Source organism: Asterias rubens, chromosome 1 (genome assembly GCF_902459465.1).
Source record: "Asterias rubens chromosome 1, eAstRub1.3, whole genome shotgun sequence".
Taxonomy (NCBI): domain Eukaryota; kingdom Metazoa; phylum Echinodermata; class Asteroidea; order Forcipulatida; family Asteriidae; genus Asterias; species Asterias rubens.
Window position 1 is genome coordinate 2538352 of NC_047062.1, and position 17905 is coordinate 2556256.

The 17905-nt window shown below is 37.3% G+C and overlaps 1 protein-coding gene across 1 annotated transcript; it reads left to right on the forward strand.

The window, feature by feature from the left end:
* The first annotated feature begins 1693 nt into the window (after nucleotides 1-1693).
* LOC117289968 lies at nucleotides 1694-10952 on the forward strand. Its single transcript, XM_033771177.1, has 3 exons — nucleotides 1694-1717; nucleotides 2008-2085; nucleotides 8235-10952. The coding sequence occupies exons 2-3, from the start codon at nucleotides 2083-2085 to the stop codon at nucleotides 8565-8567; spliced, it is 336 nt and encodes a 111-aa protein (XP_033627068.1). The 5' UTR covers nucleotides 1694-1717; nucleotides 2008-2082; the 3' UTR covers nucleotides 8568-10952.
* Nucleotides 10953-17905: the final 6953 nt, after the last annotated feature.

The following is a 17905-nucleotide window of genomic DNA, read 5'->3' on the forward strand; positions in this document are numbered from 1 at the left end:
AACAGACTCCCGAAAGGGGGGAGTTGCTTGGGTTAGGCTAACGAGTCACAGTGAATTCGGTCACTTTTGTTAATCCTGACCATCTTCACATGATTTGTTTTTTGTTTCATCTTCTGGCCATTCATTGTTCAATCGCTGCTTTCTCATGCGTAACTTGGATGTTCAATGTTTGCTCTAACTGCAGCCATACCAATTTTCTACTTTCCAGTCCCTGTCCCCTAACTCCTTCTTTTAAAATCAATTTGTTAATTTCAGTTCGTTCCCTTACCTTTTCTAACCTATATTGAATTATCCGTATGATTGTTGCATATAATTTTTGGCTGAATAAAAAATTATAAAAAAGAAAAGAACAGAAATCGCGTTTGTTGAGACGGGATGCTAGATTTAAATCGCTAATAGTCTGCTGTTGATAGTCATAGAATTGTGTTCATCTTCCTTAAAGGCAGTCGAAACTATTGGTAATTATTCAAAATAATTATCAGCATAAAACCTCACTTGCTTACGAGTAATGGATAGAGGTTGATAGTATAAAACATTGTGAGAAACGGCTTCCTCTGAAGTGGAGTAGTTTTCGAGAAAGAAGTAATTTTCCACTAATTTGATTTCGAGATCTCAAGTTTAGAATTTGAGGTCTCGAAATCAAGCATCTGAAAGCACACATGTGACAAAGGTGTTTTTTCTTTCATAGTTATCTCGCAACTTCAACGACCAATCAAGCTCAAATTTTCACAGGTTTGTTATTTTATGCACATGTTGAGATACAGCAAGTGAGAAGACTGGTCTATGACATTACCAATAGTGTCCACTGGCTTTAACATCATCTTCCAACCCGATCTTAATACCTCTCGCTTATAAGACGCCTTCAAACTCAATCTTAAGAAATTTTGCTATTCAAGACAAATTACATTATTTATTTGTTTTATGAAACCTGATTTTTTATCTTGTTCTTAAAAGTAACCTGCTCCGATTTCAAATTTGAAATGATACTTTATGATTTATTCTGTGTTGACATTTTAATTGCAAACAAACTTCTTGTACCCTTCCATCGTTGAAAATCCAAAAAACCTTCAAGAACCCTCACCTGAGACGTGTGTGGGCTGTTTAAGTGTCTGGGGTGATGACAAGCCTACGTATAGCCTTGGGGATCTATTGACATCAAATCTGAAACTCTTGACCTTATAAGGTCGAACATGAGGTCATATAAGGGTCGCAAGGGGGTAGAACCACGGAGGAATGAGTCTTACAACAAATCCGTGTTTCCGATAGAAGAGGATGAAGTAAGACAATCAGGGTTACTTCCAGAATGGAAGGGGCACCATGATGTCATGGGTTATTTTTAGGCAGAGGGTTCTGCACGTCCTTCACGGCGCTTAGAGTTGATTGAAGTATGGTTTACAGCAGGATGTTGGCTAGATTACAAGAAGCTATAAAACACCAGGACGGTCCTTGAATCAAGCGACATTGTGAATCCACACCGCTGGGCAACCAACCACAAGTTTTTATTTACTCCATGTGAAAGTACTTCAATTATTTTTCATAAGAAGAAGAAAGAGACGAAGAAAACAAACACTCTCTGGAAGATCTTACCCGTTGTGATTGACTGATAGACTGACAATTGTTTACGCTACTGAAATCACTGCTGGACTAAATCAAGCTTGAAAACAACTTGCCATCTTAAAGGACAGTACTCTGCCGAGAGGGCATCCACAGTAGTAAGGTAGCTATATCTCACTTAGACCTCACGATCTTACGACCACCATTAAAACCAAACGTCTACACAGATCACAGAGGGGAAAATTCCAGCACAGGTTCGCAGTCATCTAGGATACACTACAATTTGTCTTTGTAGTAATCAAGTAAACCTATGTTATTATATGTTGGTTGTACTATAACTGCGCCGTTGTTGCGTGGTTACATGCTTCTTCAGAGAAGACCTTTGACTAATGTCGACTTTGGATATCTTCCGTATCGCAACATTCACCATTCATTATTGTTCTTTCATTACAGAAAGAGTTGGAGTTAACGACCATCGCAAGACTCGTCTTTCCTGGAAGAGATAACAAGCCAAATAAAATTTTCAATATGGTAAGTAACCAATGCTTTATCTATACCCGTTTCAGACAGCAATGGTGTGTGCAAAACAGATCAATGTTATCGATAACAACCTCAAATCTCCATTATGTTTATATTTTTATGTATTTCTTCTTTACCCTGGGGAACCTCGCAGTGAAACACTGTTTTTCAGAGGTGCCCAGGGAACTACAAACACATTGTTATCAAGAATTGAAATGTTACCAACTCCCTCCCATCATTTCTTCGCAAAATTGACAACCTGGACACATGCAAAGCTTCGCTCAGGACTCGCATTCGCCTTCAGCGTTTAAATGCTAACCTTTTTTTGAGGAGCTCATGCCTTTGAATAATTTGTTTTATTCTTCAAATACATATGTCGTCATACAAGTGATATGAATCATAATCATTATCATTTTCTTAAAGCTCATATCAAACACCATTTTAGGTACTTCACAAAGTTTGTTTGTGAATGACAGATGCTGGTATGATATTCTGGTTCTTCCAAAACTCGTAGAGAAGAAAGTACTCAGAGCTGAGTGGGGCTAATGTTGGAACTGCAGAATCACACACAAATTAGATTGCACTGGAGACGCTTGTGGCTTAGCAGTAGGCGCAGGTTATAGGATCATACTTTCCATTTTCTGTCTTCCTTTCTGTTCTTTGCTTGTCAAGTGTAATTTGAGATTGAGTATTATGAAAAAGTTACAAGCTGTTCGCATTCGTTTGATGTTTTTCATTTATTTGAGTGCCCTTTTCTGATATATCTAGTTTCTTAGCCCATATACATTTTAAAAAGATCAATAAGTCAGAGTTGCTTTCCATTTATTTTTTGTTTTGTAATTTTTTGTTTTGAAATACAAAATATTAAATTTTGGATTAGGATCGACTTAAAATAATTGCAATGCTGTCAGTTTCTGATGAATGCCACAAAATGGAACAAAATATTGATTAGTTCTCAGCGTTATAGATCGTTAATCAATGTAACTACATAGGTCTGCAGAGTATAGCTCCGAACGAAAACGAAGTGCTTCAACTTTTTTTAGTTAGAATTTAAACCTGGATAAATTTACTAATATTCCTTTTCCCCGATGCACAAAATAGCATATATTAAATCGTTGAGTTATCGCTGCTAACACATATGATTCAATTTGCGTCTAGTCATCGGGGTAGCTCAGTTGAAGTTGTATAAGACATGCTCTATCAATGCAAGATCGTGGGTTTGAATCAAACCCTTCTAGTAATTTGCCTGTGGGTTTGCTTTTTACTGAACTCGGAAAGAACTGAGTATACAGTGCTTATACACATCAGTGTCAGGGTAAAAACAAAATTGCATGGCTATGTTTATATAGGTTAGTAAGTGACTAGGCAGCCTCATGTTTATACGAACAACAATAATGTCAACAGTTTGTTTCGGGGCAGATAGAGGAAATATTTGGGGGAATTGCACCCTTGATGATAAGGAATCGAATTCCGCATACAGTATGCTATGAGAAAATATGTGTGCCAATTGCATTGGTTCTTTCATCAGTTGGGACAATCTCATCAACTATCTGCCGTACGTGTGATCAGCGTGCTCTGATTTATTTGAGCAATATTAAACACATTTGGAAGTGTCACCAGACTACCGGTCAGTATCCGTCATTACAAACACATTATACGGATCACCGGACTGATCTGGCACCCAGTAGTACACGAAGCCCGGGCTCCTTAGCTCAATCTTAACCACTTTTACAATGTGATGAGATTATTTGTCGAAACGTATGATACTTTCGACTTCATCCATTTGTCCAATTCTCCAAGGATGGTTTAAACGGATTAGACCCTTAAATGAAGGTATTCCTACTTAGGAAAGCGGCAATGAGTCAGACACAATTGCTATGGTGCTGTAATGCATTGGAATGTGTCACTTTGTGAAAACAGAAATAGTTTGTTTGCTTTTATGTTGGTGGAAATTAGCTTTCTTACTTTAATTGTTTTATCAATTTAGAACACTACACATATTAAAACCGTATATTTATCAATTTTAAATCACCAAGTGTAACGTTTTTGAGAACATTAATCGAACACAATCTGCGTTTAAAAGCGTTCATTTTCAGACGCCGTTTACTTCGATTGCTACTTTTATCTTGTGGAAGGTATGTGTCATTTTAGCGTCGGTGGTCAGACGATTATGTGAAAAACAATTGCAATCCATTACCAAACATGATGCCTTACACCAAAACGATCATGGAAACCACTTTCAATCAGTATGAATATACTATTCATGGTTTATGAAATTTTAAACTTGTTGCGAGAGGCAATATTGCATTGACGGGCAATATAATTGCAACCGGAAATGTTCACCAAAACTGTAAACTCACCAGGCAAGACACGAGATGTACGAATAATTTTACGAGTGCATTGATGAGAATAATTTTGTACATTGAAATACGGAATGTTCCATTCCTTATGCCTTATGCAACAAGGTGAAGCCGACTTATGTTTTTTTTAAAAATATTCTTTCCAATGTTTGAATGCAAAACATTAATAATTAATTTGTCTGATGTAAGATCTGAGCAGATAAGGAAACTATTTGGGGGAAATTACGACAATGGAACTTGGCACACATAAGAACATAAAAAAAACGTTAAAGATCTTCAAGAAGAAGAAATTCCATTACAGGCACAAGTTCTCAAAGTCAGAAAATGTTTTAAGAAAGGTCACAGTAGATTTGTCATTGTGAGTAAAATAGTAAATGTGAGTTTATCAAATATTGTCATAAGTCTGGCCGTTACTGATTAATCTACTTATAATTCTTCAGCTACCCCCCCCCCCCCCAACCCCTAGAAAAAAAGTACCCGATCTCGGTTGCATTACACATCGATAACATTTACAGTTATTTGAATCACCATAGTGCGAGAACAACCTTATATATGCTTTAACAAGAAAACAAACTCTTGGGTTGAACAATCATTAAAGGCAGTGGACACTATTGGTAATTACTCAAAATAATTAACCGCATAAAACCTTACGAGTAATGGGGGAGAGGCTGGAAGTATAACAGCATTGTGAGATACGGCTCCCTCTGAAGGGGAGTAGTTTGATTTCGAGACCTCAAGTTTAGAATTTGAGGTCTCGAAATCAAGCATCTGAAAGCACACAACTTCGTGTGACAAGGGTGTTGTTTTCTTTCATAGTTATCTCGGACATCCGACGACCAATCGAGCTCAAATTTTCACAGGTTTGTTATTTTATGCATATGTTGAGATACACCAAGAGAGAAGACTGGTCTTTGACAATTACCAATAGTGTCTAGTGTCTTTAAAGAAGTGTGTGAATGACCGTCGTAGTATGTGATGATCAGACTCGACGGGGTTAATGACAAGAAGTCCCATTCGGATCACCGACTATTGCAATTTATGTCCAGACGTGGTTCTATTCTTTACGGTTATAACGATCCATTGTCTTTAAAGTGGGTGTGAGTTGGGGAGTTATTCTGATTGTGAGCTCATTCAAGGGGAGATCTCCTACGTAATGGTAAATCGACTTAAAGGCAGTGGACACTATTGGTAATTACTCAAAATAATTATTAGCATAAAACCTTACTTGGTGATGAGTAATAGGGAGAGGTTGATAGTATAACACATTGTGAGAAACGGCTCCCTCTGAAGTGCCATAGTTTTTGAGAAAGAAGTAATTTTCCGCGAATTGGATTTCGAGACCTCAGATTTAGAACTTGAGGTCTCGAAATCACCCATCTAAACGTACACAACTTCGTGTGACAAGGGTATTTTTTCTTTCATTATTATCTCGCAACTTCGATGACCGATTGAGCTCAAATTTTCACAGGTTTGTTATTTTATGCATATGTTGAGATACACCAACTGTGACGGCTAGTCTTTGACAATTACCAATATTGTCCACTGTCTTTAATAAGCTGAACATCTCTCAAGATATTAGAGGACATTGTCTCTTCGGGCATGAAATGTCATTTTGACTATTGAACAGAATGGTGATGATTTAGAAATTGTAAATTAGATCATATTTTGATGCGGCTTGGCAGGGTGAATGTCTCCTTCACCGGGGATACAATAGGTTCGTACAAGTTCATACAATGCACAGTTTTACAATACAATAACTTTGTATTGTCCCTGCATGGAAACTTTCTTTCGCTTGTTACATGAAAACACACAAGTACATAAGTCAAAAAAGGCCTTCGCCTTCCACCTCAGGACCCCGGTTCGAATCCGGATTGGGTTCTTAGTCCCTACGCGACTGCGTGGTTTTTTCCCTGGAATAATTCTCTATATGGTTTTCCTCACACATCTATCTGGAATTTTTTCATCATCTTCTCTTCTCGTTTGGCTGCAATAATTGAGAATATATCCAGATTCGTAACTCTTTTGGCCCTCAGGCCCCCGATCAATGTTTGCGCAGTCTGCACTCCAGCTGGAGTGTTACAGTATGGTTATTATCATACTCATTATGATTTACTGGCCAAGATTTCAACTTACAAGCAAAAACACACGACAGTTATATTGTTTACTAATGATATATTGGAACAGTAACAGAAATGTTAAACTAACTTTACAAATCTTGTAAATACCTTTGAATTCCCGTCAGTAATGATAAAGAACCTGTTGTACAATAGCAGACTACAAATTACAATGACGCATTCTCGTGTTTGGCGTGATTGTCTTGTGTGCAAGTTAAGGATGATGTTGATGTGGTGTTTATAACGCCAAGACAGGTCAAGTGAAAAATGAGAAGGTGATAGTAAGGAAACGATTGAATGTAAAAACAAACAAAAAAGTTAGATGGCGAACTTCCAATTGCTTCACTATTTACTGAGCAAAGTTGACAGAGTAATGAAAACTCTGGTCGTTTACAACATTCTGCTATGTTGGGATGGGATATTTATTTTCTATTGATTACTTTGTTTAGTTTGAATGATTTATTTCCGGTATGATACCTCTGGACATGCGATAAACTAGATTACTATTCTATAGCGTGCCAACCTGTACTGTAGGCTTGATGACGACACCTGGGAGGAATGATCATGAAAATTGTCCACTTAAGAGAACCCCAAAATCGGGTCAACTGAAAACAAAATTAAATTGTGGGGTCAAATCGGCCAAATCCATAACAAAGCTTGTGGTGGTGTCACGATACCGTCGTCGTAAAAGACATCGGCAGATTCAAAATCCTTGTCGACGAATGCAATAATATTCGTCTGACCTCATTACGCCCACTAATTAATGCACTTATTTACTAACGGAAGCAAGCCAATCAAACATAACAGTACAGTGACCAGATTTCCCGCCATCTGCCAAGTCCTGGAGGACTTTGCACTCTTGAATTAGGCCTACACAACCCTTCTGTGCCATTTTGATTTTTTGAGGGGCTTGAATGAAAACAACCAGAATTTCATATTATGGACAAAGGACAATAGTTTGTTATAATGAGTGAGCGTACCATTCAACGGGAGCAAAACCCAAGATGGATCATTTTGCACTATGAACCAAAGTTTGTGCGTGCATGTTTTATTTGAAATGGAAACCGGATGGCGCCCAGGTTATATGAACTGATATTGGTGTGTGAATATTTTATCATGAAATGGAAAACCGGATGGCGGCCAGGTTATCATTTCTCAAGAGGCCGTGTCTTTTCATTGATTGCCTTGCGTAAAATTGTGGATGAATTGAAGTAGCTGCTGCTAATTAAAGGTTATGAACTGGACTTTCTTCGTCGGCTGAACAAGATGGCAAAGAAGTTTACTCGAGAGTTCGGGTTCAAATCCTACTCGAATATGCTGTGGGTATCTTCTGCGGTACCGAACAAACGCCGATTATAAAGTTTTCCCCTACGGTTAAAACCAAACGGAAATCTCTTTCGTCCTAATTCGTCCATCAAGGGTAGTGTCTTTCATCATTTTCTCGCAACCAATTGAGCCCAAATTTTGACAGGCTTGTTATTTTATGCTTATGATGGGATACACCAAGTGAGAACACTGGTCTTTGACAATAACCAAACATGCACAGTGCCTTTAAGAGAGTATAGTGTACACAAATGCCTTCTTGTGGGCAAGACTACATCGAGAAACGACTATTGAGTTGTATCTGTGCACTCTTTGTTATTTTTTTCATATTAAAAACATAACTGTATTTATATCTCCTCTCCAGAAATCTATTTTGTGCATATGCGCCATCGCGCTGCTGGTTGAGGTCGTCATAGGAGCACCTTTTGCAGAAATGGCCGGCGACATGTCCGATGAAGACTCGCAACTCTTCAGTAAGAGAGTACGAGACATCATCTCACCACTTAGTCACGATCTGGACAAGAGGAAGGCAAACCTTTGCGCCATGGACTGTTTCAGCTGCTTCAAAATGATCCGAAACGTCTCCCCAGACCAGTGTGTAACAGGCTGCCAGAAGAAGTCTATCAGTGATGGATCATACAGCTACGACAGGATGTGGAACCGCTGTTCAAGTTACCTCACCGGACGACGAAGATAAAGCCTTGACCGAAGACTAGATGAAAGGGCCACCAGTTTTGAACGAAGACTAGTAAAAAAAAGGGCCACCAGTTTTAAAATGATAACGGAATGTTTCAACAAATAATAATTGTAACCGAGTATATAACCACAAACAGCAGCAAGTACATTCCCATTTGCAGAAGAGTGAATTGACTTCCAAAGTCCCACAGGTCTATGCGGGATTTCTTTCTTTCCTTTTCCGCTCAAACCATTGTATACACACAATCTATAAATGGTGTGGGTTGAGTAAAACACGAGAAGGAAACCTTCGTTAAGTTATCTCAATGTAAATACAGCTCTTGATTTGGGGCCAAATTGCCTTGGAGTTTCGGTTGGTTAAATGTCAACAGCTTCTGACACATTTTAGCCCAGTCGTTAAACTGTAAGCCAAAAATCAACAATCAGCAACAAAAAATAAAACTATCATAAGCACGTGATCGGTCATGTGATTATTCCAGGAGATTTGGCACTTAAAAACAAAACAAGTGCAATCATTTTGTGCTAACCCAAGTAAGAGAATAGTATTCAATATTGCACAAAAAAGCTACAGGAAGTTAGAAAAAAGTGTGGCAAATAAAAGTGTTGTGAATGAGTAATAACAGCATACTGTGTGTTTTGGTCTTGCACACAACAACGGTGTAATTAAATGGCACATTGTGTAGTAATTTTGTGCAACACTATCTGGCATTTCTGGTTTCTACTACTACCTATGTTGGACCAAATACCAAATCAAATCAGAGTACGTATTTGTAATGGCAAGATAGATACATCAAATGGAGTGATTAACCTTTTAGCATATTGCCAAACGATGTTGGCCTTTAACCAACCGTACATCCCCGTCCAGAAATATAGAAGCCTCCACTAAACTAGGCTCGCTCAAGTGTGTATGTACATATATATTTATTTTCACTTGAAATGTTCAACTTTATTAAAAAAAAGAAGAACACGTAGTGTTTTTTAATGGGATTTCGAAAATTTAGTATGGAACGCTTGCTCGTAGCCGAGGGTCATATTTGCGTGGTTTATTTAAGGATGTAGATTTTTGGAAATTGGTGTTTGGGTTTAAATGTCCACACACATATGTTATGCAGAAAATATTGCTTGATAAGTGTAAGTACTATCTACTGGCCAGGCAAGACCAAAACTGTGTCAGCTCATAGTATTGATTATTTAGGACTTTACAATTTACATCTAGGGTCACAATTATCGTATGTAAAATTTAGTTTCAAACCTCAGAGGGTAGTTGTTGGTTCCGTATGGGTTAGTCCCCGGTTCCTTAAGATATATTTCGGTTCCAGAGGTTAGGTCACGCAATGTAGGATTTCACGTATCGATCTTAAAGCAGTTCTTGGGACGGTTCAACTTCTATCTTAATTGCGTATTTCTGCAGTGGTGGCTCAATTATGGATCTGCTAACAATATAAATAATTCACGTCAGATTAAGACACATGGTGAACAAGCAGTTAATTAGTTCTTTAGGGACCTTGCTTTTTATAAATAATCAACGAGGTCTGGCAGAGTTTTTCCAACTTATTAGATTTTTTTCCAATGTCTCTGGGACTAAAAAATATAAAAGATTCATGGCTTTTTTTTCAAGATACTTGTCTGTATGCAAAGAACGGATTACTGGAAAGTTTTAAATCAGCAGAAAAATCGAGACATTGCGTTCAAGCTTGACAAGACAGAGGTCAATGGTATGCCACAGATTGTGTTTTTGTGGAAGCTGCTTTTCGTTTGTTATATAATGAGCTATGGCAGTTTTGCTTATGGAATTTCAAACTGTATTTATAAGTCATTCACAATGCAGTTACAGACCATTTGCCTCTTATTAATTTTGTCTCAATCAATGTTATAAAGTATATGTATGGTTTGTGGCACCATTACCGATTTGAACTTTCCATTTACAAAATTATTTAGGTCTTTGTAACGGAGCAAAAACTTGTAGCTGCATTTTAGCATTATTAATGGACTTTTCACGTGAAATAATAGCGAAGTAGAAATTCAACTGATTTAAGAGTGTTTTGTTTTTATACCCAGTTGTATGCCTATATGAGCCACTACTCGTAGGGGTGAACTAGTCACGGCCATGAGTAGGAACACATTCCAATAAAAAAACTGTTTAATATTAAGAACTATTATTGTAATTGACAACTCTTGAACCAGTTGAATCTTACTCAACTATAAAGTTAAAACATTAAGGTGAAGCTTGGGTAAATAAATGTCTCTTTCCTTTTGGAGGAGGTCGCTGCAGAGCTGTACTAGAAATTTAATTACTAGTTTAATCTGTTGAATTATATTTATTAAGTTAACATGTGCCTGTCAATAAAGAAGTGTATTTATATACAATCTTTGCAACCGGCTTCAATATTGTCGTGTCATAATCTAAGCCATTATTGCCGTTCAATGTCTTGGCTGTATCCACATTTTGTTCTTCTACCCCCCCCCCCTTACTTCCCATCGCAATAAAATAAAATGCTTGGATCCGATTAAAACATACTTGAATCCAATGGTGGCGTACTTCATAATTCAAAAGTTTTGATTTTTAAAAGTATCAAATCAGAACATGGAATTTTCTAAAGACAAATTAATCTGCGATGACTCTTTTAGCCACGTGTCTTCCCCGTGACATACTCTGATCATGGGGGGAATTTTCCTACATGTCTTTGGTCCTGTCTCTCTGCTCTGACGGTGTACATATCAAATGCACAGTCCCATCACATACCTGCTTTACTAATTCTCAACCATATAAAGTGGAACAAAAACAATTCACCACACATGAATTAACCCATACGAGATCAAATGAGCTCGTTGTAAAGAGGTTTTGTTTTAATTATAAAATCCGGGATCTTACTTCTGTTTTGTGCTTTCTTCTCTGGCTATCATCCTCTTACAACGACACATCTTGTTGTAAAAAGGTCATTTTGTCCAACCTTGTTAACGCGAGAGTCGATTTTGAAGACGTTACAGAAGAATATGAGCGCAAGAGTTCTTACATCACATTTTTATTTACTCATTTCCATATCAATCCCGCCACTTCAAAGACAAACGTTTAAAGCAGTTTAAAACAAACTGGTAGCTTAGATTTATTTCAAAGTTCACTGGCTGAGTTATTTCCCCCCTGCTCCGTATGCCCTGTAATTAATAACTGACAATGACATTGCACTAACAGTGTGCCCTCGAATGAGAGTACGGGACAACGTTTCAGCACACTGACCACAACTTGTCATATCCGGACCGCGGTAACCCAGCAGGACATTCATGTCTCAAGCATTTTAGATAAAGAGAGTATGAATAGCTACAGATCTTAACTCTTCTCATAATAAAGGAAGTGCCGATCCATTAGATAGCTTGTCCCATATCTGGAACACTCTACAACTTCCTGACGGTAGTCGTTTGTCGGGTGTTTTAATTATTATCTCACCAAAGGACCGGGAAACATGAAGCTTGTGATGTATGGGACTCTTCGAGTAAAACGGGTATGACGTATAGGCCTAGATGTTTTATACGCGTGTTATTAATAAAGCTACGATAACTTAAAGGGGGTTTCTTCACTAATACCGTCACTAATACAACATTCACTAAATAAACTCCTGTAGCATACATTGCAACACGCTAAACACTCGAAAATACACGAAAAATACTTCTAATTCTCACAGCTTTTTAAAGTAAAACCAAGGGACAATTTTATACATTGACTATAATCCCGGCGGCTCAAGTTAATTATATGGGGAGTCCGCAGGCCCCTCGAGTAATCTCCCCCACCCCCCCCCCCCCACATGCAAAACACCCCTTCACCAGTGTAAATTTCCAATCGTCCGACCATCAATCTTGGAAAAGCAACAATTGTTTCTTTAAATTTTCTCACAATTTTGGAAAAAAACATGGTCTAGATTTTACGAATAAAACAAAGCAATGTTTCTATGCTAACATTTTTAAAATGGATATTTTCCACTTATTTGTTGCAATATATCGCGGATTCGGTCATGCTCAAGTTTCAAAGGATAAACATATATATATCATTTCCACTTGTTCACTTGGGTTGAGAAGCAACGAATAATAAATTCTATCCCATCCTCTTTTCGGCTGGGTTTGCGCATCCGAATTTTACTTTGTTCTCAAATAAATATTTTGAGGGGAAAATCTGCGAAATTTATCATTTTCAAAACAACCTTAAGAAAATATTGTTTTCCAACAAAATAAATTGCTATAGCCTAATACCCGAAAAAGTAAAAAGAAAAGAAGAACGTGGTTATAAATGAACCTTTGAAAAAGGGGTTTAAAAAAAAAATCCCCCTGCACCGTATGCCGTCTTAACCTGTTTTAGTTTTTGTTCTGTACTACGGAATGTTACTAACGTATCTTTACTTTTAAGTTGTTCTAAATAAATTCATGTTATACCATTCTGCACTGTCACTTCCACCTTAAACTAAACTGTCAGTACATTTACAAGCGCATGACTGCATATTGACCGCCCTGACATTGTCGTTTGGTAATAGTTCGTGGGACTTTGGTACCGAGGGTCAAGAGCGACGATCGAAGTTGACAGGGAAGGGTCTTGTGTAAATGTTCCTCTCCTCTTTAGACTCAATGAAGGATGTTTAAGTAAACAGACTTAAAGACCAAGAGCTCCCCAGGGAATCGGTAGCTATGGAAGGTAAGCCTTCGGGGAACTTTGTGGCCAAATTAATTATGAAGCCTTTCCATCGTTCTTGTTTATGTAGGATGGTGATTTATAGACCGGGATAAGTGATAACTAAAGGAAAATACGATCGTCAAGTTGATCGAGGTATTTATTAGGAATATTTATAGCTTATAAGGTCACCTGTTTTTCGGACACTTGTGGACTGACATGCCCCAGCCACTCCTGCTTTGAAAATTTTACAGTAAAAATTTGTCCATATCAAGAATTGAAAAGTCACGGACCTATTTAGGAGATTGTTAAGGTTGTCTTTGAAAGCAATTTAAGGATATTTAACCAAAGAAAGGAAATCTTAATTGGGATGATTGGGGATGTGTCCAAAATGTAATTATCCACTTGATATTTATCACGAAGTTATGAGAAAAATACAATATATTAGCTTTAAGGCAGTGGACACTATTGGTAGTTACTCAAATTATTGCTCAATATTATAAGCATAAAGCCTTACTTGGTAACGAGTAATGGGGAGAGGTTGATAGTTTAACATTTTTGAGTAATGGCTCCCTCTGAAGTAATTGTCCATGAATTTGATTTCGAGATCTCATAATTAGAATTGGAGGTCTCGAAATCAAGCATCTGCAAGCACGCAACTTCGTGTGACAAGGGTGGGTTTTTTTTTTCTATCATTATTATCTCGCAACTTCGACCCCAAAATGAGCTCAAGTTTGCACAGGTTTGGTATTTTTATACATGTTGAGATACACCAAGTGAAAAGACTAGTCTTTGACAATTACCAATAGTGTACGGGGTCTTTAAAGCAATGCTATAAAACAAAGCTTCACTTTGCCAGGTTTTCTCTATTCGACATTGAAAGACACCGTAAAGAAAAGTTATTCAAGGACAACAACAATCGTACAAGATCATTGGGAAGGGATGTTCTTATGTCTTTACATCGAAGACTTATGTTTAGATCCGATACACACACGTCCAAGACGCCAAAACTCCAGAGACAGTCGTGGGATGCGGGATGGCACTCCGTAGGTGGTAGTTCGCGACTGGTGCGAAAGTAAAGTAACTTGTCGCGCGGAGAAATAGTTCCCCAAAAATGATATGGGATGCCCTACTGACCCCCCCCCCCCCCCCATCCCCTCATCCAAACAACAGGTTTATACCTACAAGAAACTCAAACATCAATTTAGATGTAATAACACCAGTGACGAACTTGAGAAAGATTTGTTTTTTCTTGATTATTAGGCTTTATGTCATCCGGTAATTTCCCCCCCCCCCCTAACCCAGCTAAATTGGTTAGAGCTCAATATCATTGACTCCTTCCTTGCTATGAAGAAACACTTGATATAATTTTTCATATGAGAGGTCAAGATAATCTCAAAGTTTGGAAAAGCTATCCAAACTTTGAGGTCAGGATAAATATCTAAAAAACATTTCCCTGTAAAACCAAAATTGCTTCATATTGTGTTATGAACATGCATGTGTGTATTTGTAAAAGCTTGGATTTCAAAAACTGGGAGTGCCGAGAAAAGAAAATCGACCGACTTTAAGATAAAGTTGACAGTAAATTGCTTTTCTATTTATAAATCACAAACAAAGCAAAATTACATGGTGGTTGTAATGCCATTGCAATGACATTATAACATATGATATGTATTGTTCAATGCATTGTTCTCCCTCCCTAACAGCCAATTCTCATTATGTCTATAATATGATGAGATTACATCAAGTCATTGTTCCTTTCTTTTGTTTCTCTAATTGCGTTTCTTTCTATTGTGTCTCTGGCTGTGTTCCTTTCTGTTGTTTCTCTGGTTGTGTTTCTTTCCATTGTGTTCCTTTCTATTGTTTCTCTTGTTGTGTTTCTTTCTATTGTGTTCCTTTCTATTGTTTCTCTGATTATGTTTCTTTCTATTGTTTTCCTTTCTGTTGTTTCTCTAATTTTGTTTCTTTCTATTGTGTTCTTTTCTATAGTTTCTCTGATTATGTTTCTTTCTATTGTATTCTTTCTGTTGTTTCTCTAGTTGCGTTTCTTTCTATCGTTTCTCTGATTATGTTTCTTTCTATTGTGTTCTTTCTATTGTTTCTCTAGTTGTGTTTCTTTCTTGTGTGTTTCTTTCTATTGTTTCTCTAGTTGTATTCCTTTCTGTTGTTTCTCTGATTATGTTTCTTTCTATTGTGTTCTTTCTGTTGTTTCTATTGTTGTGTTTCTTTCTATCATTTCTATGATTATGTTTCTTTCTAGTGTGTTCTTTCTATTGTTTCTCTAGTTGTGTTTCTTTCTATTGTTTCTCTAGTTGGATTCCTTTATGTTGTTTATCTGATTATGTTTCTTTCTATTGTGTTCTTTATGTTGTTTCTATTGTTGTGTTTCTTTCTATCATTTCTCTGATTATGTTTCTTTCTAGTGTGTTCTTTCTATTGTTTCTCTAGTTGTGTTTCTTTCTATTGTGTTTCTTTCTATTGTTTCTCTAGTTGTGTTCCTTTCTGTTGTTTGTCTGATTATGTTTCTTTCGATTGTATTCCTTTCTGTTGTTTCTCTAGTTGTGTTTCTTTCTATTGTTTCTCTGAATGCGTTAATTTCTATTGTGTCTCTGGTTGTGTTTCCAAGTGAAGCAAACTTAAAACTGGGTCATTGTACAACTGGCCACAACAATGTCGCAACTTTGCTTCTTTTTCATAAAATAACTCATTGGGAAAAAACAAATAAAACTACTGCTACCCGCGTCTTTATAACAGGTGTAATTTTCATATCTTCCCTTCACAAGAATTAAAGGGACTTTCAACATTTACCTTTTTAAATGATGTAGTTACTATAGGTTGGTTACTGATAAGCTTCATCGTTGGATCCAAAAGTTTGCCAATGGGCAATAATCGCACAGAGAATGTTAAGGATGCCGACATGCTATCAGTTTGGGTATTGTGTAAACATTCCGCAAATATTCTTGTTGCTGCGCATTTAGGCACCTTGTGACGCTTTTCAGGTATCACCGTGTCCATGAAAGTGATTTGAATCTTTGCATGGTGGAGATACAATCTAAATTTAGTAAGGTTTTCATTAACACCATATGTACATGGGTAGGATTTGAAACTTTACATGGTGGAGATACAATCCAGTTTCTTTAACCATGAATTAATCTCTCTGAGTTATTGGGGTTCTCAAAAACATAGGTTTGGAAACTCAACGTTTTGGTCAAATGCCCTGATCGTCTACAGGAGAATGCAAATAAAATATTTTTTTTTTTAAATTCTCAAAAAACATCTCTGAGGGCAGTTGATAACTGGGTTTTGTTAACGATTAAAATGCGAGAGGTTTATTGCACGTTTGATATGTAGATAACTATTGATTTGACATCGGTATGCGACAAGCAATGTAAGCTCAGTGCCGCCCAAGTCATGCATTTGTTCACAGGCAGAGTAGTCAGGATTCGAACCCAAGACCCTACTACTCTAAAGCAGATTTCTTAAATCATCTTGACCACCGAGCGTGCCGGAGTTAAATGCATTTTTTTATTTTTATATATTTACAAATAAGTTCATTGCACACTGGATATGTTTATATAAATCTTGCTGTTGGTGACTATAGACTTTTGGATCATATTACATTGTGAGATCAAAATTTATCTGGAAATTTATTATTTGTAAGGGAAAAAAGTTCTTCATTGTACATTCAACCCGTAGGAAAACATTATAAAACACAGACGTCCCCAGACAATAAGTGTGTGAGGTTCTGATCCCCAATGGAGAGCGCGTAGGTTTGCTTTTGGCGTGACGTGGCAATAGGCTGGGATATTGCACCGTGATCAAAAGGAACATTTGCAAAACAAGGGTCAGCTGACTTTGCCAGCGAGAGAAGAATGTTTGCAAGAGGGAGGACCTTTATGACACATTTTGATTGAAAATGTGTAAGAGTCAATCCAAAAGCTCATCAAGAAAGGACAGCGAGTTTGTACCACGGTCTCTAGGCGGCGGGAACCAGGCCACAGAAGACACACGTCTGTATGTAAACTCTCATTTTATGGTCTGACCTGCAACCCCTAAAGATTGAACGGGGTATTGGTATTTTTTTTAACCACGGGAGAGTTTATACTAGATCACGTTTCTTTCAATATTATTTTGTAATATTTTGAGGCTCGAGTTCATTGCAAACCTTGTACTGTGGTGGGGGAAGAAGGTACGTCGTGGTAGGGTCAACGGAGTGGTTTTATTTTATTCATTTTAATAATTTCTCCCTTCAAATTAATAATTGATGTGTATAGCGAGGGAGGTGGGGGTTCCAATGACACAATAAGAACCACTCATTTTTCATAAATTGAATAATCTGGAATTTCATTTAACTCAATAACTAGTGTTTAAAAACAACTACGCGCCCGAGCAGTGTTAAGATGCTCAGCGAGTTGTAAAATATTTTACCGATGGTGAGGCTGCAAAACCTTATTCTATACAGGCAATTGATGTAGGCTTATGTACATGGTTATAGCTATTAAGGAGGAAGTTATATTTTTCATTGCAAGGCTAAAAAAAACACAGCAGAGAAATATGTTAGAAATATGTTATAAATACTGTCACATGCCTGATGCTTCGTTTTTAAAAGGGAGAGGGCACACGGGCATGTTCTCTATGTAAAGGTCATGAGTACATTGTACATTTCTACTGGAGCATTTCAAGGGCAC